The 25,314-nt window shown below is 42.7% G+C and overlaps 1 protein-coding gene across 5 annotated transcripts in view; it reads right to left on the bottom strand.

Annotated features, from left to right (window-relative positions):
* The window catches only part of FRMD4A (FERM domain containing 4A), a 491,624-nt gene that overhangs the window by 194,560 nt on the left and 271,750 nt on the right, over window positions 1-25,314 (bottom strand). For 4 of the 5 annotated variants that reach the window (XM_059910391.1, XM_059910396.1, XM_059910410.1 and 1 more), the window contains exon 2: window positions 1,238-1,303. In XM_059910391.1, coding sequence (XP_059766374.1) covers window positions 1,238-1,303 — 66 coding nt within the window. Of the gene's footprint in view, window positions 1-1,237; window positions 1,304-4,737; window positions 4,827-25,314 lie in introns of those variants that run through there. The other variant, XM_059910400.1, reaches the window with a different exon arrangement.

Raw genomic sequence — 25,314 nt, 5'->3', positions numbered from 1 at the left:
AACGATTTGATACTAATGGAATATCCATTTCTGGAATTTATGCAGCTATTAACAAAGATGACAACTTAAGTAACTTGGAAAAGGCTAATGAAAGACGTTAAGTGAAAAAAATAAAATAGAGAATTAGTCACACATTATGATTACAACCATGTAAGAAATACAAACATGAAAAAAGCTGGAAAGAAATCTGCCAAAGTGAGAATAGTAGTCAAACTAGTATGTTATGGTTTTGAGCTTCTTCCTACGGTTTCTCTCTTTCCTACACTGCATTTGTAGTACCTTTATAATTGAAATCTTATTAAAACTATTCACTCTTTAAGTTAGCAGTTTGAACATTTTCAAATCCCAGCAGCAAGTACACGTAAGAGATCTGAGTGTCTGGGCATCATTTCAACCTCCTGATGTACTGTAGCTTCTTCAGGGCGAAATATGAGGGGGGATAAGGAGCACTGCCCTGAGAATTTTATAGACATTGGAGAATATCAAGCAAATAGAGTTAGAAAAGCTGGAAGCAAGCAACAGATTTAGAATTAAGTTCTTTAAATCAAGTTTGGAAACTTCATTCTTTGGGGCTTTGAGGAAAACAATGATAGATATTTTTTGAAGCTGAACAAAACCAGGGTCTATGATTCCAATTCCTGCTCTGACTTCTCGCCACTGATATGTTCTTAGTTTGGGGATAAATGGATTGATTTCCTGTGTGTTAACTGACATATAGATGGTCAACGGCAATGACAGTGATGACCTATGGGAGGGGGTCGGGGGTTACTGAGCCCTTAGAGGGAAGACAGAGCCAAGGGATCGTTTTTCTTTCTTCACATCTATGAAGGCGTAACTTGAAAACAACAAACTGTTTTCTATCCCCTCTGAGCCAGGAAGATGACAAAATCAGTCTTAATTGTAGCAAGAGTTCTCTAGGTTATATTATAGTTAACTCCTTCCATGTAGAAAGATTAGTTAATGGCAGTTGTGGAATTTCCTCTTCTAGAGATTTGTAACAATAGGTTAGATCTACATCTGGCCTCGAATGCCTTAGGCGTGGTGCACAAAGAAACAGAATGAACAAAAATAGCACTCACACACACACACGAATACCACGGTGTGCCCCAGTCCTCACTCGTAGATTTTAATAGAGGTTTTAAAATAGTTTATATTCTCACCCACCCTTCAGCTGAATCAAAGTCTGAACTATATCAGTCACAGAAGAAACTTAGAAAGTTGGTCGAAAGTCATTTACCTGTACTAGGAGTTCCAGCTTCCGGTCATCAAGAAGATGTACTTGACATCGACGGCCTTCCGTCATCTAAGAAAAAAGACAAATGATGGTCACCAAGAGTCTAGCGACCTTTCACAGGTTAGAGGGTCCCCAGTGCTGGATGTCACCAGGCACGTTCCTCTGGGCAAAACTTCTCCTGGGAGTTGGAGCCATATGAGGCCAAGATGGGCCAGGAATGGGTCATTCATTCATTCAACAATATTTATTGAGCATTTTCTGTGTGCCAAGCACTATTCTGAGAGCTGGGTGTATAGCAGCACACAAGACTAGGTCCCTGCCCTCATGGAGCTTACATTCTTACGGGGGAGATGTAAAATAAATTAGCAAATGCGTATATAACATAATATCAGGTGGTGATAAATGTTCTTCATTCTTGAGTCATTCTTCCGTTCAATAATTTTATCACCATGCATTAGGGACACAGTTCAGTATCTGGTCTCTGCACCTCTCGACTTATCCCCCTAACTGATCGCAGGGAGCAGACGACCCACCCCACTGGTAACGGCATTTGATTTCTGTGTTAATCATCCCCTCTCCTCATTTATGACTCTACTCCGTACAGAGCTTTCACTTATGTTACAGGAACCCTGGAGATAAGTGCTCACAGCTGAACTTGACCCCTGACCCTTGTGCCTTTCACCACTAACATATCTGTGTAATAGAAAGAGCATCTTGGCAGGAACTGGAAGACCCAAGTCAAATCTTAGCCCTGCCGATTATTGGCTGCAGGACTTTGAACAAGCCTCTGTTCATCTCTGCACCCCAATCTCAGATACAAAAGCGAGTGGGCAGGCCCAGTGGGGGTGCTGGTGAATGTTTAACAGTTGGCTTTTTCTGGAAGGAGAGAGTTTTACTTTGTAGCATTTGCTGGGGCCCTGGCATCACCCTCAAAGGAAATCCTCTGAAGAGCAAGCCTTCTGGTAGATGTCACAGCTGGACACCACTCTAACCAAAAAGTGTCCTGCCGCTCCAAGTATCGTCACCATCTCTGATTTCAAGCTACTGTCAGGACAACACTGAGTGTTTCTAACAGACAGATATAACACACACCACCTGCAGACAGAATGCCGCTGGGAGAGGGCATGCCCCTTCCCCGTACCTTCCCTGTGCATCTCTTCTACCTGGCTGTTCCTGAGTTTTGTCCTTTTAGAATAAACCAGTAATCTAGTAAGTTCAAAACAAAACAAAACAAAACAAAAACCAATACACACACCTCAAGAGTGTAGATGCTAGCAAAGGACAGTAAAATAATTAGGAAGTGGATGGATTTATGTGGTTATTATAGTATTCATTACCCTTGTTTTTAATATGATTTATTTAACTGTAAGTTTATATAATTCAGTGTTAATAATGCCCACGTTTTACAAGCGGAGCACAAAATTCCTGAAAATATAACAGCTGGTGCTCCTGAGCTGCCCCAGTACAGCTGCCAGGGCCAGAAGACCCAAGGACTCCTTTCGGTCCTTGGATTTTTATCTGACTGTAGCCCCCACTGAAGCCACCTTCTTCTTCCCCAGCTACCGGCCACTTCATGCAGATCCAAAGGAAGGATGCACATGGGCTGATTCCGGCCCTGCCTCACTACATGGGCATCAGAGTCCCTTCCTGGAAGCGCCTCCTCCAGGAAACACGCAGAAGGTGGCTTCTTCTCTTCTTGCCCAACCCGGCTCATTCCCTGATCATCGGCACGTGCAAAGCTGCGGCGTACTCCTACGAGAGAATTCTTTCTCCTTCCCCTGAAGAAGGCATCGAAGTCATATTATTGTTCACGCTTCCATCAAGTCATATATATTGTCACTCACAGTGATTCATAAGGATATGATTCAGCCGTAAAATAGAGGAAATCTTGCTATTGGTGACAACATGGATGGACTTGGAGGGCATTATGCTAAGTGAAATAAGTCAGACAGAAGAAGACAAATACTGTATGATCTCACTTATACGTGGAATCTAAAACAAACAAACAAACAAACAAAACCAAAAAACCATGAGCCCCTAGATACAGAGAACACACTGGTGGTTTCCAAAGACAGGGGATGGACATGGGGGGGGGGGTGTGAACTGGGGAAGACGGTCAAAAAGTACAAGCTTCCAGTTAAAATAAATAAGACTTGGGAATGTATTGTACAGCATGCTAACTATAATGAATAATACTGTGTTGTATATTTGAGAGTTGCTAAGACAGCAGATATTAAAAGTTCTCATCACAAGAAAAAAATTTTGTAACATATATGGGGACAGATGTTAGCTAGACTTACTGTGGTGATCACTTCACAATATATACAGATATCGAATCATTATGTTGCATGCCTTAATATAATCTTATAAGTTAACTATATCTCAATTTTAAAAAAGAAAACAACTTTTACAAAGTAAATAAAAAACTTTGCTGGAAAAAAAAAATCCATCAGCTTCATCTCAATCATTCACCCCTCTAAGTTCAAAGAAAACTACTATAATTTAAAATTACACTAAAATACATGCTTCCATACCAAAATGTATAAATTATTCTTTTAGCAAAAAAGTGCACCCAGGGCTTCCCTGGTGGCGCAGTGGTTAAGAATCCGTCTGCCAATGCAGGGGACACGGGTCGAGCCCTGGTCCAGGAAAATCCCACATGCCGCGGAGCAACTAAGCCCACGCGCCACAACTACTGAGCCTGCGCTCTAGAGCCTGCGAGCCACAACTACTGCAGCCCACATGCCACAACTACTGAAGCCTGAGCGCCTAGAGCCCGTGCTCCACAACAAGAGAAGCCCCCGCAATGAGAAGCCCGTGCACCGCATCGACGAATAGCCCCCGCTCACCGCAACTAGAGAAAGCCCACGCGCAGCAACGAAGACCCAATGCAGACAAAAAAAGAAAAAAAAAAAAAAAAGAAAAGTGCACCCAAAATGTTCAAGTTTCAATAGGGCAGCTGACAGCAACTGCACAGGTACTTTGGATAGCATTTTAGATATTCAGCACTTGAGTTCTCATTAGGAAGAACTCAAGATCAACAGAGAGGGAGTTCTAGAAAGGAGAGTGCTACAACCATCTGGCATATTATTTTGGAATTCCTTCAAAAACATTTATTAACAATTTGAGAAAACTCTCTGAAGTGTGGGGACAATTTTAAGGAATTTTTAGAGAGCAATTCTGCTTGTCCTGTGCATATTTAAAGCACAAAGTTTTGAACTTCCTTTTACTGTAAAAAGTTAAGGGTATAAACACGTTCTTGAGTTACTTATTCACGTTCTAATAAGCTGTATAAAAACCAAGGAAAATTGGTACCCAAGACATTACTGTATCAAATAAAGTTCTAATCACAGTCATAAAGAAGAGGTAGCCTATCATTTTCTCAAAATATTTCCAAGCATGCAAAGTGTGACATGACCCCAAGTTCATACCCATACCTAAAAGTGTATCGTGAGATTCTCATTTTCATCTGAAACATACAATTCCCATTCCCTTAATCTCACCTTATCTGCTCAGCAGTTTAAAGAAGTAGCTATGCATCCAGATGTTAAGATCTACCCAAGGAGCTTCCAACTTCATTCTCCTCTTCAACAAAATCTCACTACTAAGCCCTGAGGAATTTATAAGCACACTCCCTATTCTAATAGGAAATTTACAAGCTGCCTCCCTTTTGGAAGGCAAAATGTCCCCGAGAAAAGTCAGCACAGAGAAGTGAGTCTAAACCGAAACTCAACCTTGAATCATCACATCTTTGAAAGCACAACTTTCTTTTGACAGCACAGCTGTGGCTTTTCTTCTCAAAAGGGAGACCTGTCTATTCTGCACGGATGGGAGATCGGAGCAGCCTGTTCTCGTCATCAGTTCGGAAGAAGTTTGCCATCCTGGGTGTGTGCGGAGAAAGAGCGACTGGACATCTGCAGCTTCGTCTGGCTTCCTGGGCGTAGTGAAATTTTCTTCTGAATACTAACAATTGTAAACAAATATTGCTTTCCTTGTTCTTGTTTTCAGCTGCTCAGGCACAACTGGAGGGCTGGCATTACCCTCAAAGGAAATGCTTTTGGAGAACAAGGCTTCTTGCAGATGTCAGCTGGCTACCGCTCCAGCCATAAATCGACTTGTTACGGTACAATTCCATACCAAGCAGAAGCCCGCCGAGTGCACTGTGACCCCAAAGGATACACAGAAAAGTGTTATTTTGAAAGTGAGGTGTCCACCCCACTTATCCAACTTCGCTGTTAAGACACACACCGAATCACGAAAACTACATATAAACATGGAAATGCATTTGTAACATGAGCTTAAGTGAACATAGTAGAATATGAGACGTGTACTATAAAGGCAGCCAATAAAATTGTCGTGAACATGTACAGGAATGAAGAGGCAAAAATAAGACAGTTGATGTGCTAGGTTGATAGGCTTATGGGTGGTCCCCTATCCCCACCCCTACCCAAATATGACTTCACATCTTTTTTCTTTTTCAGTTAAAAAATGTAAAAAGAGAGGGCTTCCCTGGTGGTGCAGTGGTTGAGAATCTGCCTGCCAATGCAGGGGACACGGGTTCGAGCCCTGCTGGGAAGATCCCACGTGCCGCGGAGCAGCTGGGCCCGTGAGCCACAATTACTGAGCCTGTGCTCCGCAACAAGAGAGGCCGCGATAGTGAGAGGCCCGCGCACCGTGATGAAGAGTGGCCCCCGCTTGCCGCAACTGGAGAAAGCCCTCGCACAGAAACGAAGACCCAACACAGCCATAAATAAATTTAAAAAAAAAAATGTAAAAAAAGAAACTTAATCTAGAAAAATGAAGGACACTTTGAGGTCAGCCATAGGAAATGGAGCTCGAGAAGCTTCCTTCTCAGCAAATTCTTCTTAGATTGCCTATATCTTAACATCTCAAATCAAACTAATTAATTTACAAATGAGAATTATGATTGTCCACAGATGTGAGAAATCTCAAGACCGAAAGTCTCACACCTTCTCTCCCTGCGGGAGGAATTCATGGGAGACAGACTGTGCTTCCCAGAAGGGGTTCAGGGAGCACAGGATCCAAAAGGCGGGGATTATAAATACCTGTGCTTGAGGGCCTCCATCTACCGGAGCCTGACACACTCCTGATGGCGGAAGGGGGTTCTGTCCAAACATGACAGAGGAGGCCCCTCTGCAGGGCATTATCGAAAAACAAATAACCACCTAACCAGCAACAACAAACTCCCGCAAAGGGCGATTCTGAAGAGCTTTACATGGAGGGGTACAGGGTTCAGCGCGTGAAAATATGTCTTATTAGGAATGTTTTCTCTTCAAATTCAAAACTAAGTAAACCCCATTTCAATATGCCTCTTGTTATCACCTCTTTCTCTACCCATCACCCCCTCCTCTCTCTCCCTCTTTGAGTCACTTCTTGGATGTCCACTCTCCCCTTTTTCTTGCCCCTTGTCAAATGTATCATCTACTATGGTATATACATGCGGAGGAAGTACTCTGAAGAAAGAACCCTAGTTCCCCTGTTCATAATAATTTCAGAGAAAACTAATGCAATTGTGCAAATGACAACAGGGTTAACAGATAATAAACTTAGAAAAACATACGATTTCAAAAACTAAAAACTAAAATACATTCAATTAACACATGTTGCCATAATATTTCCTGAGACTCATTTATACTGGAACTGTTATCACTAAGACACTGGGGGCTGGGGTGAGGGTAGGGAGGGGGAGGAGAGAAACGTTACCACGTGCCTACTTGTTTACAGCTCTGCACTAGTTACCAAGTTGTGATTCAGATTCATTTTAGAGACAACACTTCATGGGACAATAAAATAAGAAATATTAAAGACTCACTGGAATTGCACAAAACGAAGAATTCACATTTCCAAAGCACACTTTGGAGAACTGTCAGTCCTCCCCCAAACAACCCGAAATCCGACCCTTTAAAACGTTATCATCAAAGAGAAAATTCCGATTTCTGAAGTGTCCAAGCCAAGGCCCAAACCTAGAGATGTAAGTCTTAGAGCACGTCCTGTGAGCACAGTCCATGAAGCCACGGAGCATCCCGAGGATGCCAGAAGTATGACAGCAGCACCTCACAATCTGCCCTCTGACCCAGGCCATTCTGTGGCTCGGAAGGAAATTCCAGAGACATGACTACAAGTTCCCAGGGAAACTCACTGTTGGGGCTTCTGCTGTTTGGGTCACCTCAATGTGTCACATCCCTCTCTCCACTTCAGTTTCCTCTGCAGATAAATGAGGACCCAAGGACTCTCCTAAGTACCAGAAAGTCACAGGATACCAGAGTCGCAATCATTATGAAGCTGTCACATCCAGGAGACGAATAAATGCAACACATTCACAGTGGCCTCAAGAAAGTCAACCCCACAGTAAATAACTACACAGATAGAAAGGATTTCTAATTAAAAGTTGTTAAAAATATCCATCCATCTGCTGCTCACACCTAACCTGTACCATGGACACACCAGATATAATATAATAGGTTATTAGAGTGTATATTTCATACATTATAATAAGAGTGCATGAGGGTCAAGAGGGAGGAGATACGGGGATATATGTATATGTATAGCTGATTCACTTTGTTATACAGCAGCAACTAACACACCATTGTAAAGCAATTATACTCCAATAAAGATGTTAAAAAAAAAAAAAGTGCATGAAGGGCCTCTGCCTATAACCTTTAAAAAAAGTTATAAAGGTATATTGTCCATTTTTACTATGATTTTTCCCTCTGTCAGATTTATCTCAAGCTTATTACCTTTATTTTGTCTCTAAGTGACATCATATTAAAACAAAGATGCTAATGGAAAGAAAGGAGATACCAAGTATTAGACAGCAGAAGTCTGATTCAGAGAGAATGACTTGGTCCCAGTTTTGCTCCATGACCTCTGGCAAGTTATTTCACCTCTGCCTTTATTATGAGTCTCCTGAGTTCAGAAGGACACACACAGGCATGTCCTTGAGGTTCTTGGCTGCTGAATACAGTCAGAACTGATAAAACCCAGATGAAAGTGACTAAATGCGTGGCCCTATTATAAACAAATTCACATGGCAATGCAATGTAATATAAGAACTGAAGGGACTTCCCTGGTGGCGCAGTGGATAAGGCTCCGTGCTCCCAATGCAGGGGGCCCGGGTTCGATCCCAGGTTAGGGAACTAGATCCCACGTGCATGCCACAACTAAGGAGCCCGCGAGCCACAACTAAGGAGCCCGCCTGCTGCAAATGAGACCTGGCACAAGCAAATAAATAAATAAATGAATAAATATTAAAAAAAAATGAATGGAAACAGCCTCGCATTCTTCAAAGCTTGACCCGCTGCAAGTGTGCACTTGATGAGGTCATGAGTGCGGCCAGTGTTTCACTGGAGGATCTTTGGAAAGCAGACTGAGGTGTGGCTACTGCCCGGGTCTCTCTGCCTCCAGCGAAAGGAAACTGGGTTTTCTCTGGTGACACAAGAAGAGGAGTCGTGGTGTTGTGTGGGTACTAAGGGCTTGGGGACAGCGGAGGGCTGCGTGGGCAGGTGTGTCACAGGGAAGATCAAATCTGACTCCATATTGGATCTGTCCCTTTTTCTTTAACCTTTGTATCCTATTGCTTTTCCTGCAAGTTAGTCACTGAAAGAATGTTGCCTACAGCCTACAATACACAGGATACCCCATTCTCAAGGCTCTGACCTTTAAAGGTATAACTTTTCCACTCCTAAGAGATAAAAAGTTACAGAACAGAAAATAACATTTGTCTTTTTTTCCCAAATCCATTAATTGCATTATGTTTTGAATTTTATTTTTTTATATAGCAGGTTCTTATTATTATCTATTTTATATATATTAGGGTATACATGTCAATCCCAATCTCCCAATTCATCACACCACCACCCCCCCGCCCCGCCCCGCCACTTTCCTCCCTTGGTGTCCATACGTTTGTTCTCTACATCTGTGTCTCTATTTCTGCCCTGCAAACCGGTTCATCTGTACCATTTTTCTAGGTTCCACATACATGTGTTAATATACGATATTTGTTTTTCTCTTTCTGACTTACTTCACTCTGTATGACAGTCTCTAGATCCATCCACGTCTCTACAAATGACCCAATTTCGTTCCTTTTTATGGCTGAGTAATATTCCATTGTATATGTGTACCACATCTTCTTTATCCATTCGTCTGTCAATGGGCATTTAGGTTGCTTCTATGACCTGGCTATTGTAAATAGTGCTGCAGTGAACATTGGGGTGCATGTGTCTTTTTGAATTATGGTTTTCTCTGGGTATATGCCCAGGAGTGGGATTGCTGGGTCATAACAACATTTGTCTTGTTGGAGGTTTATAGGAACATTGTGACCAGACCTATGGGGACAGCTGCAAGAATGAAGGATTCCGACAGCAAGAAGTCTGCAACAACCAACCACACCCCTTCCCCTTTTAGGATAAAAGAAGCCTGAATTCCAACCTGGGCAAGCTGGTTCTTTGGGACACGAGTGCATCATCTTCTCGACCTGCTGGCTTTCTGAATAAAGTCGCTATCCATTACCCCAGCAACTCATCTTTTGATTTACTGGCCTGTCATGCAGCAAGCAGCATGAGCTTGGACCCGGTAACAGGTGGACCATTTTAGTCCCCGACTGTGCCACCCTGCAGACCACTGCTGTGTGTGATCAAGCCACAAGTCCTACTGGACCATCATTCCTCTCCAGATGGGACTGCAGGGGAGAGGGTCAAAAAACATTAATAATCGGTCTCCGGGCCTAAAGTTGAGAAGACAAGGGATAGACTCAGATAGGTCGGAGAAGAGGACAGACAGGGAGCTCCACTGATGGGCTCGTGTGACGCCAGTGGAGAGGAACTCCTACCCAGAGCTCCGCTGTGGGATGTGGGGAAGGAGGGGACTCTTCTCCCCTTCCAACAAGACACTGCAATCTGAGGACAAGCTATAGACATGGAGTCGGACAGGTGCGTCTCAGATACAGAAGGTCAAGGCCCAAGTGGGGAATTTCAGCCCAGGGCCAGAGTGTGACAGATGATTGCTCTCCCCCATCTGAGAGCCAACCCTCTGACTAAATGGTCAGGAGGAAAGGGACACTGCGAGAGCCACATGCAGGGTCCCTGGTTATGCACCAAGGACACCACCTTGGCGACCACAGAGCAGTGAAGCCACTGCAGTTCAGTCAACAGAAGTTAACAGAAGTTAACGGAAGTGCAGGTGAGGGCTCCAGCCCCTGGAAGGCAGCAGAGCTTTCTGAATTACATTCTGACCAGCTGGACACTGAAAGAACGATAACCTGATTGTCCTTTCTCCTGCCACTGCCAGAGCATCTTCCGAAGACAGGATTTTCTTGACCACCCTTTTGAGTACATTAGCAAGATCTCAATCCATTATTCTACCCAAAATACACATATTAACCCATATTCACCTCATTCACAGCACATCTACAGGCAACTTTTGCTTTCTACCCAGGCCTAGGGTCCCACAAAGCTTTGGTTCTGCAACCAGAAGAACTAAAGTCTCTGAAGATCCATGGAGACTCCATGCTACTTGACATTCCATTATTATTGTTATTATTATTTGGAGAGGGATGGGCAAAGGGAATAGAGCTTTCTCCTAGGTGAAGGGGAGTTGGGAGTTTCGACCAGAGAGGGAGTCTCAGGCAGCCTGGATAGAGGCCGGCCGGAAACAGAAGGTGGGAATGTCTAGCCAGCAGACTCTTGAGCAGATCTGGATGGAAGGCCTTGGGGAATAAAGGCCTGAGGAGGAGATTCCCGACGTGGTTATAAAACATCCCTCGTTGATTAGCACCGTGGCTACCATTTGTGAGAGATGAGTATCTGAACGCTGGATAACGAGCCCTCTGAGATCTGGCCTCACCTCACCACATCTGGTTTTTTCAAATGCTCTCCTTCCCCAGGCCCCATCCCTGCAATTCCAAGACCAGTCCAAGTCCAGGACTCACCTGCCCTGGACTTCTGAGTTCTGTTTCCCTGAGGGCCACCCTTACCTCAGGGCCTGGCCCATGCTGTCTCTTTTGCCTGGAAAACACTTTCTCTTCCCTCATGTACACAAAGGACCATCCCTGCCAGCCTAGTCCAGGCCACGCACCAAGACAGGGGCTGGAGACACAGCGGTGACCAAAGGAAGCACCATCTAGATTCTCAGAGGTCACTGGCTTGAGGGGAAGACGGACATGACTTTCACTCATTCTTGCAGACTCAGCTGTGCTGATACACATGCTTTCTCCTCCCCGTGGGGGGATTTCCCCACCCCTGGCTGGCAGCTACAATGCCAGGCCTGGAGCCTTCCCTCCTGTCCTCCCCAGGTCACTGAGCCGGGGTTTACAGAGGATGGGAGGAGGGCTCTGGGGCCTGACCACCTGGGTTCGTGTCTTATCCCAGCTTCGCTGGGGGCTAGCTGGGTGTAACCCCCCACAAGCACTTTGCCAATTTGTGCCTCACTCCCCAGTCTATGAAATGGAGACCATCCTTGTGCCAACCTCGTGGGGCTGCTGAAAGGAATACCTAAGTTAACACACATAGAGTGTGCATGGCACAGAGTGGGCTCAATATTACCTTTAGAAGTCTCTAGTCAGGGGACTTCCCTGGTGGTGCAGTGGTTAAGAATCCGCCTGCCAATGCAGGGGACACGGGTTCGAGCCCTGGTCTGGGAAGATCCCACATGCCGCAGAACAACTAAGCCCGTGAGCCACATCTACTGAGCCTGCGCTCTAGAGCCCGCGAGCCGCAACTACTGAGCCCACGTGCTGCAACTACTGAAGCCCACGTGCCTAGAGCCCGTGCTCCGCAACAAGAGAAGCCACCGCAATGAGAAGCCCGCGCACCGCGATTAAGAGTAGCCCCTGCTCACCGCAACTAGAGAAAGCCTGTGTGCAGCAACCAAGACCCAACGCAGCCAAAAAAAAAAGAAAAAAAGTCTCTAGTCAGGGAAGGTGACACTCCTCTGAGCAGCAGTGTCAGGGAGACGAGAGACTACGTGTCCTGCCCTGCAGGGCGGAACCCGGTTTTCATCAACTGCTGCCACGCCCCCACCTCCACACCTGCAGGACGGCCTGGGTGAGGCTGCAGCTTTCGGCCACTCATGCCAGGCTGTCTGCCGCTGTGGCCGGATGGGAGAGGACAATGGCCTGGGCGGGCAACATCTGGGTAGCTGTCCCCAGCGCTGAGCAAGTACCAGGTCTTCACAGAGCAGAGGCCACGGGGCCCTGGTCCCGGGTAAAGGGGCTACTCCACCCACACAGAGCACCTGGAGGTCCAGCCCTCCCCCAAACAGCAATGGCTGCTTTTCATCCCAAGCTCCCTGCCAGCGTCCACAGAGAGCTGGTGGAAGGCATGCCGGAGCCAGACGAGGAATGGAGGTTTAGGGGTGCCAGCGTCACGTGTAAGATGACGATGGTGGCGACCACAAGAACTGCCAGGCCACATACACACTCTGTCACTGGAGGAGGAGACGAAGGCCTCTTGCTGGCAAGGAGGCCTCGCCTGTTTCTCTTGGCAGATTCAGGGTGTTATTCTTACTGACAACTGTTCACGACACAGGTGTCTGTGCAGACGTCCTTCAAGGCTGGCTGAGAAGGTATAAACTCTGAAGAAACAAAACATACAAAGAAGCAGCAAGAACCCTTCTAAACCATCCGACATCCCGCTGTTCTCCTTGAAGGGAGGAAAGAAGAAGGAAAATGACACCTGGGCTTTGGCACATGGAGTTCTGGCTTCAGTATCTCAGTGATAGAGTTTTGGTTGAAATGGAGATGCTTTTTCCAAAGGAAAAGGCAAATATCTACACTTTCTTTTGTTCTGATGACTGTACTTGGAATTTTTATAGAAAAGGAGGACTGATGGGGTAGTCTGACGGGGACCCCAGACTCAAGGAAAATGGTTTTTAAAAGTCCAAAAAAAAGATAAGGTTGACTCTGTGGATCGAAAAGAATATTTTTTGTATGAGGTCGAAACTTTAACACATAAACTTTAAAGATAAAAACAACATAATAGACTCCCTCTTGCGAGAGCACCAGAATCACAACTGGCTGCTGGACAGTCTTTGACAGGAAGACCCTGGACTTCACCAAGGAGGATACCCCACGTCCAAGGACAGAGGAGAAGCCACAGTGAGACGGTAGGAGGGGCGCAATCAGAGTAAAATCTAATCCCTTAACGGCTGGGTGGGTGACTCACAGACTGGCGAACACTTATACCACAGAAGTCCACCCACTGGAGTGAAGGTTCTGAGCCCCACGTCAGGCTTCCCAACCTGGGGGTCCGGCAACGGGAGGAGGAATTACTAGAGAATCAGACTTTGAAGCCTAGTGGGAATTGATTTCAGGACTTCAACAGGACTGGGGGAAACAGAGACCCCACTCTTGGAGGGCACACACAAAGTAGTGTGCGCATCGGGACCCAGGGGAAGGAGCAGTGACCCTGGGGGAGACTGAACCAGACCTACCTGCTGGTGTTGGGGGGTCTCCTGCAGAGGCGGGGGGTGGCTCTGTTTCACTGTGGGGACAAGGACTCTGGCAGTGGAGGTTCTGGGAAGTGCTCCTTGGCGTGAGCCCTCCCAGAGTCTGCCATTAACCCCACCAAAGAGCCCAGGTAGGCTCCAGTGTTGGGTTGCCTCAGGCAAAACAACCAACAGGGAGGGAACCCAGCCCCACCCATCAACAGTCAAGTGGATTAAAGTTTTACTGAGCTCTGACCACCACAGCAACAGTCAGCTCTACCCACCACCAGAGCCTCCCATCAAGCCTCTTAGATAGCCTCAACCACCAGAGGGCAGACAGCAGAAGCAAGAAAAACTACAATCCTGCAGCCCATGGACCAAAAACCACAGTTACAGAAAGATAGACAAGATGAAAAGGCAGAGGGCTATGTACCAGATGAAGGAACAAGAAAAAACCCCAGAAAAACAACTAAATGAAGTGGAGATAGGCAACCTTCCAGAAAAAGAATTCAGAATAATGATAGTGAAGATGATCCAGGACCTTGGAATAAGAATGGAGGCAAAGATTGAGAAGATGCAAGAAATGATTAACAAAGACCTAGAAGAATTAAAGAACAAACAAACAGAGATGACCAATACAATAACTGAAATGAAAACTACACTAGAAGGAATCAATAGCAGAATAACTGAGGCAGAAGAACGGATAAGTGACCTGGAAGACAGAATGGTGGAATTCACTGCTGCGGAACAGACTAAAGAAAAAAGAATGAAAAGAAATGAAGACAGCCTAAGAGACCTCTGGGACAACATTAAACGCAACAACATTCGCATTATAGGGGTCCCAGAAGGTGAAGAGAGAGAGAAAGGACCAGAGAAAATATTTGAAGAGATTATAGTCGAAAACTTCCCTAACATGGGAAAGGAAATAGCCACCCAAGTCCAGGAAGCGCAGAGAGTCCCATACAGGATAAACCCAAGGAGAAACACGCCGAGACACATAGTAATCAAAGTGGCAAAAATTAAAGACAAAGAAAAATTATTGAAAGCAGCAAGGGAAAAACGACAAATAACATACAAGGGAATTCCCATAAGGTTAACAGCTGATTTCTCAGCAGAAACTCTGCAAGCCAGAAGGCAGTGGCATGATATACTTAAAGTGATGAAAGGGAAGAACCTACAACCAAGATTACTCTACCCGGCAAGGATCTCATTTAGATTTGATGGAGAAATCAAAAGCTTTACAGACAAGCAAAAGCTAAGAGAATTCAGCACCACCAAACCAGCTCTACAACAAATGCTAAAGGAACTTCTCTAAGTGGGAAACACAAGAGAAGAAAAGGACCTACAAAAACAAACCCAAAACAATTAAGAAAATGGTCATAGGAACATACATATCAATAATTACCTTAAACGTGAATGGATTAAATGCCCCAACCAAAAGACATAGACTGGCTGAATGGATACAAAAACAAGACCCATATATATGCTGTCTACAAGAGACCCACTTTAGACCTAGGGACACATACAGACTGAAAGTGAGGGGATGGAAAAAGATATTCCATGCAAATGGAAATCAAAAGAAAGCTGGAGTAGCTATACTCATATCAGATAAAATAGACTTTAAAATAAAGAATGTTACAAGAGACAAGGAAGGACACTACATAACGATCAAGGGATCAATCCAAGAAGAAGATATAACAATTATAAATATATATGCACCCAACATAGGAGCACCTCAATACATAAGGCAACTGCTAACAGCTATAAAAGAGGGAATTGACAGTAACACAATCATAGTGGGGGACTTTAACACCTCACTTACACCAATGGACAGATCATCCAAAATGAAAATAAATAAGGAAACAGAAGCTTTAAATGACACAATAGACCAGATAGATTTAATTGATATATATAGGACATTCCATCCAAAAACAGCAGATTACACGTTCTTCTCAAGTGCGCACGGAACATTCTCCAGGATAGATCACATCTTGGGTCACAAATCAAGCCTCAGTAAATTTAAGAAAATTGAAATCATGTCAAGCATCTTTTCTGACCACAACGCTATGAGATTAGAAATGAATTACAGGGAAAAAACGTAAAAAAGACAAACACATGGAGGCTAAACAATACGTTACTAAATAACCAAGAGATCACTGAAGAAATCAAAGAGGAAATAAAAAAATACCTAGAGACAAATGACAATGAAAACACGACGACCCAAAACCTATGGGATGCAGCAAAAGCAGTTCTAAGAGGGAAGTTTATAGCTATACAAGCCTACCTAAAGAAACAAGAAAAATCTCAAGTAAACAATCTAACCTTACACCTAAAGAAACTAGAGAAAGAAGAACAAACAAAACCCAAAGTTAGCAGAAGGAAAGAAATCATAAAGATCAGAGCAGAAATAAATGAAATAGAAACAAAGAAAACAATAGCAAAGATCAATAAAACTAAAAGTTGGTTCTTTGAGAAGATAAACAAAATTGATAAGCCATTAGCCAGACTCATCAAGAAAAAGAGGGAGAGGACTCAAATCAATAAAATCAGAAATGAAAAAGGAGAAGTTACAACAGACACCACAGAAATACAAAGCATCCTAAGAGGCTACTACAAGCAACTTTATGCCAATAAAATGGACAACCTGGAAGAAATGGACAAATTCTTAGAAAGGTATAACCTTCCAAGACTGAACCAGGAAGAAACAGAAAATATGAACAGACCAATCACAAGTAATGAAATTGAAACTGTGATTAAAAATCTTCCAACAAACAAAAGTCCAGGACCAGATGGCTTCACAGGTGAATTCTATCAAACATTTAGAGAAGAGCTAACACCTATCCTTCTCAAACTCTTCCAAAAAATTGCAGAGGAAGGAACACTCCCAAACTCATTCTATGAGGCCACCATCACCCTGATACCAAAACCAGACAAAGACACTACAAAAAAAGAAAATTACAGACCAATATCACTGATGAATATAGATGCAAAAATCCTCAACAAAATACTAGCAAACAGAATCCAACAACACATTAAAAGGATCATACACCACGATCAAGTGGGATTTATCCCAGGGATGCAAGGATTCTTCAATATACGCAAATTAATCAATGTGATACACCATATTAACAAATTGAAGAAGAAAAACCATATGATCATCTCAATAGATGCAGAAAAAGCTTTTGACAAAATTCAACACCCATTTATGATAAAAACTCTCCAGAAAGTGGGCATAGAGGGAACCTACCTCAACATAATAAAGGCCATATATGACAAACCCACAGCAAACATCATTCTCAATGGTGAAAAACTGAAAGCGTTTCCTCTAAGATCAGGAACGAGACAAGGATGTCCACTCTCACCACTATTATTCAACATAGTTCTGGAAGTCCTAGCCACGGCAATCAGAGAAGAAAAAGAAATAAAAGGAATACAAATTGGAAAAGAAGAAGTAAAACTGTCACTGTTTGTGGATGACATGATACTATACATAGAGAATCCTAAAACTGCCACCAGAAAACTGCTAGAGCTAATTTATGAATATGGTAAAGTTGCAGGATACAAAATTAATGCACAGAAATCTCTTGCATTCCTATACACTAATGATGAAGAATCTGAAAGAGAAATTATGGAAACACTCCCATTTACCATTGCAACAAAAAGAATAAAATACCTAGGAATAAACCTACCTAGGGAGACAAAAGACCTGTATGCAGAAAACTATAAGACACTGATGAAAGAAATTAAAGATGATACCAACAGATGGAGAGATATACCATGTTCTTGGATTGGAAGAATCAACATTGTGAAAATGACTATACTACCCAAAGCAATCTACAGATTCAATGCAATCCCTATCAAATTACCAATGGCATTTTTTACAGAGCTAGAACAAATCATCTTAAAATTTGTATGGAGACACAAAAGACCCCGAATAGCCAAAACAGTCTTGAGGCAAAAAAATGGAGCTGGAGGAATCAGACTCCCTGACTTCAGACTCTACTACAAAGCTACAGTAATCAAGACAATATGGTACTGGCACAAAAACAGAAACATAGATCAATGGAACAAGATAGAAAGCCCAGAGATTAACCCACGCACCTACGGTCAACTAATCTATGACAAAGGAGGCAAAGATATACAATGGAGAAAAGACAGTCTCTTCAATAAGTGGTGCTGGGAAAACTGGACTGCTACATGTAAAAGAATGAAATTAGAATACTCCCTAACACCATACACAAAAATAAACTCAAAATGGATTAGAGACCTAAATATAAGACTGGACACTATAAAACTCTTAGAGGAAAACATAGGAAGAACACTCTTTGACATAAACCACAGCAAGATCTTTTTTGATCCACCTCCTAGAGTCATGGAAATAAAAACAAAAATAAACAAATGGGACCTAATGAAACTTCAAAGCTTTTGCACAGCAAAGGAAACCATAAACAAGACGAAAAGACAACCCTCAGAATGGGAGAACATATTTGCAAACGAATCAACGGACAAACGATTAATCTCCAAAATATATAAACAGCTCATTCAGCTCAATATTAAAGAAACAAACACCCCAATCCAAAAATGGGCAGAAGACCTAAATAGACATTTCTCCAAAGAAGACATACAGACGGCCACGAAGCACATGAAAAGATGCTCAACATCACTAATTATTAGAGAAATGCAAATCAAAACTACAATGAGGTATCACCTCACTCCTGTTAGAATGGGCATCATCAGAAAATCTACAAACAACAAATGCTGGAGAGGGTGTGGAGAAAAGGGAAACCTCTTGCACTGTTGGTGGGAATGTAAATTGATACAGCCACTATGGAGAACAATATGGAGGTTCCTTAAAAAACTAAAAATAGAATTACCATATGACCTAGCAATCCCACTACTGGGCATATACCCAGAGAAAACCGTAATTCAAAAAGACACATGCACCCGAATGTTCATTGCAGCACTATTTACAATAGCCAGGTCATGGAAGCAACCTAAATGCCCATCAACAGACGAACGGATAAAGAAGATGTGGTACATATATACAATGGAATATTACTCAGCCATAAAAAGGAACGAAATTGAGTCATTTGTTGAGAAGTGGATGGATCTAGAGACTGTCATACAGAGTAAAGTAAGTCAGAAAGAGAAAAACAAATATCGTATATTAATGCATGTATGTGGAACCTAGAAAAATGGTACAGATGAGCCGGTTTGCAGGGCAGAAGTTGAGACACAGATGTAGAGAATGGACATATGGACACCAAGGAGGGAAAACTGCGGTGGGGTGGGGATGGTGGTGTGCTGAATTGGGCGATTGGGATTGACATGTATACACTGATGTGTATAAAACTGATGCCTAATAAGAACCTGCAGTATAAAAAAACAAACAAACAAAACAACTAATACTAAACTTTCATTGGGTTATTTGTATGGATATATGTTAATATAAATGTTTCAGACATTACATGAAATTTCTAAAAATCTTATATTTGTATTTGTATGGAAATATGTATGGAAATATATTAATATAAATGTTTCAGACATTACATGAAATTTCTAAAAATCTTATATGTTCTGGTATAATGTTATAAGTAATAATCCTAGTTATTACTTTAAAAAGTATATCTCAGAAATAACTAATTTTCTTGTCAACTGCATTATTATGAACTTTCATCAAATCTTTAACCGTGGTCATTTTTAAGTCTTTTGTCATTTACAGACAGTTCTGGGTGTACTCTGATGCTTTTGCAAATATGTTCCTATAAAAGGCTTTCATCTTCAAGAAATTCATGGAAAAGACTCTGACAAGTACAGGTTTCTGGTAACTGACTGTACTGCTGAACTGAATGAATAAGCATTTTCAGAACTCTAATGATAAACTGATGAACTCATAAAAGTGCTAACAAAAGATCAAGATGAAAAAAAAAATTAATTACATGGGACTGAGTGAACTGATGAGGATGAGTATAATTTTTGTGACTTTCTGTCTGAATTAAAAAAAAAAAAATCCCACAAGGACTCAGAGGCAAAGAATATACAAATCAATTTTCACTGCAAAGTAAAGGAGCTGTTATGTTACAGTGGAAGACTACTGGACTGAATGTCAATATTATGACATAGTATGAGTGTGTTTCATGTTTGGTAATTGCAATCATTGTTGCTTTTGTTGTGGTCATCCATGTACAATGCTTGGTGTCAGTCTATTTATCTCTTGTAAAAATAAAATACAGTGTGTGTGTGTGAAAAAAAAAAAACAACATAATAAAAATAAAATTGAATGAGAAAGTGAAGATCGTGACATCCAAAGAACACAAAGTATCCGCATAGAGGATTCCCAAAGGTGACTAGATTGTAGTATAATATATACAACGTGTCAGGGGCATAGAGTACATTATACATATTCTGTATCGATACATAGATGAGAAAGTGTCACAAGTTTAGAGGAACAGAGGTGGAACACTGAAGCTGAGATTTAAAATAAGGGAAGTCTAAGGACAATGAAAGAACCTTTAAAGACACGTTCCAAGCAAGAAGAGCAAGGAAAGGAAAGTTTTCATTGTTTGGTGCTAATGGATTTTTGTTAAAAGATGAGCTGCTGGACCACTCAGTTTAATCTTCTCAACCAAGAAGGGAAACGGTTGGACTAACGACTAAAAGAATATAAACTAACTGCACCTCTTTCCCCGGAAAAAAATCTCAGGTGCTTCATACAGTTAAATATTAAAAATAGATAGGTTTATCAGGTCTTTCTAAGCATAAAAGCAATGGATGAGCCAAAAGTGAAAAATGTATAGATTTGATTACATTTTTAAATAATTTTACTCCATAAATCACCATCAGCAAAAAGAAAAAGCAAATGCAAAGTTGGGGGGGAAGAGACAACAACTATAATGAAGGGTTACTATGTTAAAGATAAAATTAATTAATTCGTAGATGACTACAAGTTAAGTAGAAGACTACTAAGCCTACAGGAAATAAAACTAAGATGCAAATGGCTAAAAAGTTCATCTTCTTTGACAGTAATTTCTCCTCTAGAAAAGATCTATCCATCTTTCTCGTAATCCAGAGAGTAATCTAGTGACCGCCCCTCATGAAATAAGAGAAATGGGTTTAAAGGATTATACATAGTAGTGTCCATCATAGTGTGTATTCATTCTGCAAATGTTTATGGTACATAGTTATGTGCCTGGCATTTTATTAGATATATAATGATGAACACAATTTTGTTCCTATACTTAACGAGCGTCTATGTCCAGCAGAAGAAATACCCAAGTCAACAGGAGATTACAGTGTAATCTGTGTGACCATGGGGTGGGTATAAGATGCAATGAGGCAGAGGGTCGGCGGGACCCTCACTCATACCTGGAGGATGGGTGAGTGCTCAGGTGAGGAAGTGATATCTGAAGACAGGACATCCAGCAGAGACAACCTGACGTAAGAAGAGCTGGATGGGAGAGAATGTGGCATGTTCTGGAAACATCAGCCAGGCAGTAGAGCTGGGGCACAGGGTGGTGGGTGGGCGTGTAGCAGTGAGAAATACAGCTGGTGAACCCTACTTATGACAACAGGAAGAAGGAGCAACTTATATCAATGGTCTGAGGATGGCTAAACCATTGATGAAATAGTTAAGTATCCACTGGACCACATTTCCAAATCAATTTAATCCTAACTGGTGTAAAAATGAGGGGAGCCTGGAAAGAGGGTTCTAAGTGCAGGTGTTGAGGCTCACTGCCTTAGAAAACACACAAGCAGTTGGTAAATTATAAAGAGATACTAAACATAAGCTCTCCATATCCATATTACCCCCCAACGATTTGCAACCAGACACAGAAAGTGTGCTGACCAAATGTGTAGATGACAAGAGGTTTGTTTAGATGGTAGCTTCCACGTCTACAAGTTGGGGGTCATATTGTTTATGGTTCCAGGTCCTGTTCTTAGTTCACGTGTTAGAAGTACAGCATCCTGAATAATGAAATCAAGAGGTCTCCTACACTCTACTACGATTAAACTATTTCTGGAAATTTGTGTTTAACTCTGGGTACCATATTTTAGGTAGGACATGAAAGAAAGCAGAGCAAGACCAAAGAAGGGGAGTCAGACTGGGTAAAGATATGGAAACCATGTCGTCTCGGGGTTGATGGAAAAGCTGCATGCTGGCTTCAGTGATAGCGACCCTGTCATCTATCCCCCATGCAAGACACCTCTGCGAGTGAAAAGGGAGGCTATCATGGATTCCACGGGGGTACTAGGTATAAACTGGACTGTCCTGGGAAGGCCTGGACGTGGGAACTTGCTAATTTGATGATCTAAAGCTCATCTGATGATTAGGTTTGATAACTGAATGAGAAGGGAGAACTTTGCTTTGGCGGGCAGAAATGGGATCAATGAGTAGAAGTTTCAAAAGACACATCAGATTTCAATAGAAGGGAGAACTTTCTAACAAGCATCACTGTTCAAAATGGAACAAGTTGCTCCACCACCACTGCAAGTAATCAGGAAGGGCCAGAAGACCGTCAGCCTGCGATGCTGTAGAAAGGGTTACTGGACTCTGGGGGAAGGTGGATGGACACATTCTAAGGTATAAGCCATGGATATACGTGTACACCTATAAACAAGAATTCCCCCCAAAACAGATTCATTCTAATAACTCATGTATTTACTTTTAATGCTTCCTGCTACAATATTACACATACTTTGATGAAACAAATAGTCACCACATCCACTGACTGCTTCAGAAGACTTTAAGAAAATCACACTACAGATGGTAGGCACAAACACATTATTCTACTTTTTCCCTTACCAATTTCCTTTGTATAAACATGCAATCAAAAGTCCTCTATTTAGGGACTTCCCTGGTGGCGCAGTGGTGAAGAATCCGCCTGCCAATGCAGGGCACACATTGATCCCTGGTCCGGGAAGATCCCACATGGCGCGAAGCAGCTAAGCCTGTGCGCCACAACTACTGAGCCTGCGCTCTAGAGCCCATAAGTCACAACTACTGAGCCTGCATGCCACAACTACTGAAGCCTGTGTGTCTAGAGCCCGTGCTCCGCAACAAGAGAAGCCACTGCAATGAGAAGCCAACGAAGAGTAGCCCCCGCTCGCCACAACTAGAGAAAGCCCGCGTGCAGCAACAAAGACCCAACACAGCCAAATAAATAAATAAATAAATTTATTTTTTTAAAAAAGTCCTCTATTTAAAACGCAATGCTCATTGCAGCACTATTTACAATAGCCAGGACATGGAAGCAACCTAAATGTCCATCAACAGAGGAATGGATAAAGAAGATGTGGTACATATACAATGGAATATTACTCAGCCATAAAAAAATGAAATAATGCCATTTGCAGCAACATGGATGGACCCAGAGATTGTCATACTGAGTGAAGTAAGTCAGAGAAAGACAAATATCATATGATATCACTTATATGTGGAATCTAAAAAAAGGGTACAAATGAACTTATCTACAAAACAGAAATAGAGTCACAGACATAGAAAACAAACTTATGGTTACCAGGGGGTAAAGGTGGGGGAGGGATAAATTGGGAGATTGGGATTGACATATACACACTACTATATATAAAATAGATAACTAATAAAGACCTACTGTATAGCACAGGGAACTCTACTCAATACTCTGTAATGGCCTATATGGAAAAAGAATCGAAAAAAGAGTGGATATACGTATGTGTAGAACTGATTCACACTGCTGTACACCTGAAACTAAGACAACACTGTAAATCAACTATACCTCAATAAAAATTAAAAGAAAAAACACACACACATGAAACTGCAATGCTGTATGGGGTGGTTATATGTTTCTGTAGTTGGTTTGCTCTTCATGTAATTGACAACCAAGAACCAATGACATTTTCTTGGTAACATGACTCTGCCTATTTTATTCCAATGTCTAATTCAATCTGTCATTTTAAATTAATTTTTTATTTTTGCTTATGTTGTGCTCAGTGGGATGAGACAACACTATTTATAGCCATGGGTCTTATTAAGCAATAGGTTACCACATTTTTATTGTAAATTATTTTGTTGATCTTAAATTATATATATGTGTGTGTGTATATATATATATATATATATATATATATATATATATATATGATTGAAATAGAATGACATGACTATCCTAACAGGCACTCAATAAATATTTGTACCTACATTAATATACATTCAAATAACATATATTCTTATATATCATTTCAAGGGCAATTCCAAACTATAGGTACTATAGAACTTGATTTGCATTTAATGAGCTATGTTTTAATTTGCCTATTCTGTAGAAACATACCCCCAAACCCAGGCTCAGAAACACATGCATTCTTTGTGGTTTATATTATCTGCGTGATGACACAGCAAATGAGCAGAATTATCATCAGTCTGCCATCAGTGATAGCTGGGGTGCCTTGCCACACAGATAAGAGAATTTGGGACTGGGTTGTCCCTCCCACAAACAACCCGCTTTGTATATTATACAGTCAAACTCTCCACTACCCCGAGGGATGTGAGGGGCAGAAAAGAGTATTTTAGACATCCACAAGCTCCTGGAGTTCCATGCTTGGGTCTTTGGTGACTCTGAAGCAAGGTGGGAGAGAACAGATGCCTAAGACAGTGGATTGGTCCCCAGGCCACCTGCTTTCACAGAACCTGCATGAGATACAAAGCAGCCACATGCCACTCGTGCCTGAGTCCAGGGGCCCAGTGCGCAGATGCCAAATCTTCCAGGCTTGGAAGGAAGCGCTCCAGCCCAAGAGCTGATCCTTCTGAGACTCACGCTTAAATCAGATCATATTTCCAGTGGCATCACAGCACAGCAGACGCGGGGCACATGGGTGCCTTGATCTGGAAAGCCACAGCCCTGCAGGATGGTCCCAGCTCCAGGAGGTAGGAGCAAGCCCTTGCCGCCCTCCGGCCCAAGGCCCCCAATAAAAAGCTCTCCAGGGAGAGCTTGGGAACCTGGACTGCTTGCATTGAGGGAAATTTTCACAGCTACCTTAGACGTCGGCACGGGGCAGTCCATCTGGGCTGGAGGCTGCCGCCTAGATGTTTACATAACCGAGTTCTCTGGAAGGGATTCGGCTGGAGTGTCGCTGGCAGGGACTGCTCACTCTTGCATGAGCTGTGCTGGCAGATCTCACCCTCCATTCATCTTGGCGGTTTCAACGCTGGCCGGCTGCCCGGGGCGCCACCGCAGAGGCTTCCTGAAGACCTGCTCCCAGGCCTCCTGCTTCTGCTGCGGCAGCGTCATGGACAGGACAGGACCCCTTGTTCCCCAGCACCATTTACAAATAGGGGCGGGGCATCAGACTAGGAAAGGAAGGGAAATGGGGGGGGGGGAGGCAGAGGGAGAGGATTCCAAAACCAAAGGAGGGCTCCCCCCTCCTTTTCACCCCAGGATGCCCCTCGGTGGCAAGGTGGTCACAGGGTGTAACGCAGTGCCATAACATGCAATGGCCAAGGCAAATGGGAGAGCTAGAAACATCCTGGGTGCATCTCACTGAGAGCAGTTACAGAAATAAAGACATGATCCTGGATCTGTTAGTCAAATCAAAAATTCTAATTGGACACAGAACGATTTCTCCAAGCTTTCGGCAGGAGGTAATTATTCTGTTGCCTACACAAA

Source organism: Balaenoptera ricei, chromosome 2 (genome assembly GCF_028023285.1).
Source record: "Balaenoptera ricei isolate mBalRic1 chromosome 2, mBalRic1.hap2, whole genome shotgun sequence".
In the NCBI taxonomy this organism is placed as follows: domain Eukaryota; kingdom Metazoa; phylum Chordata; class Mammalia; order Artiodactyla; family Balaenopteridae; genus Balaenoptera; species Balaenoptera ricei.
The sequence above is the reverse complement of the archived record's forward strand: the minus strand, read 5'-3'. Positions and strand labels throughout refer to the sequence as shown.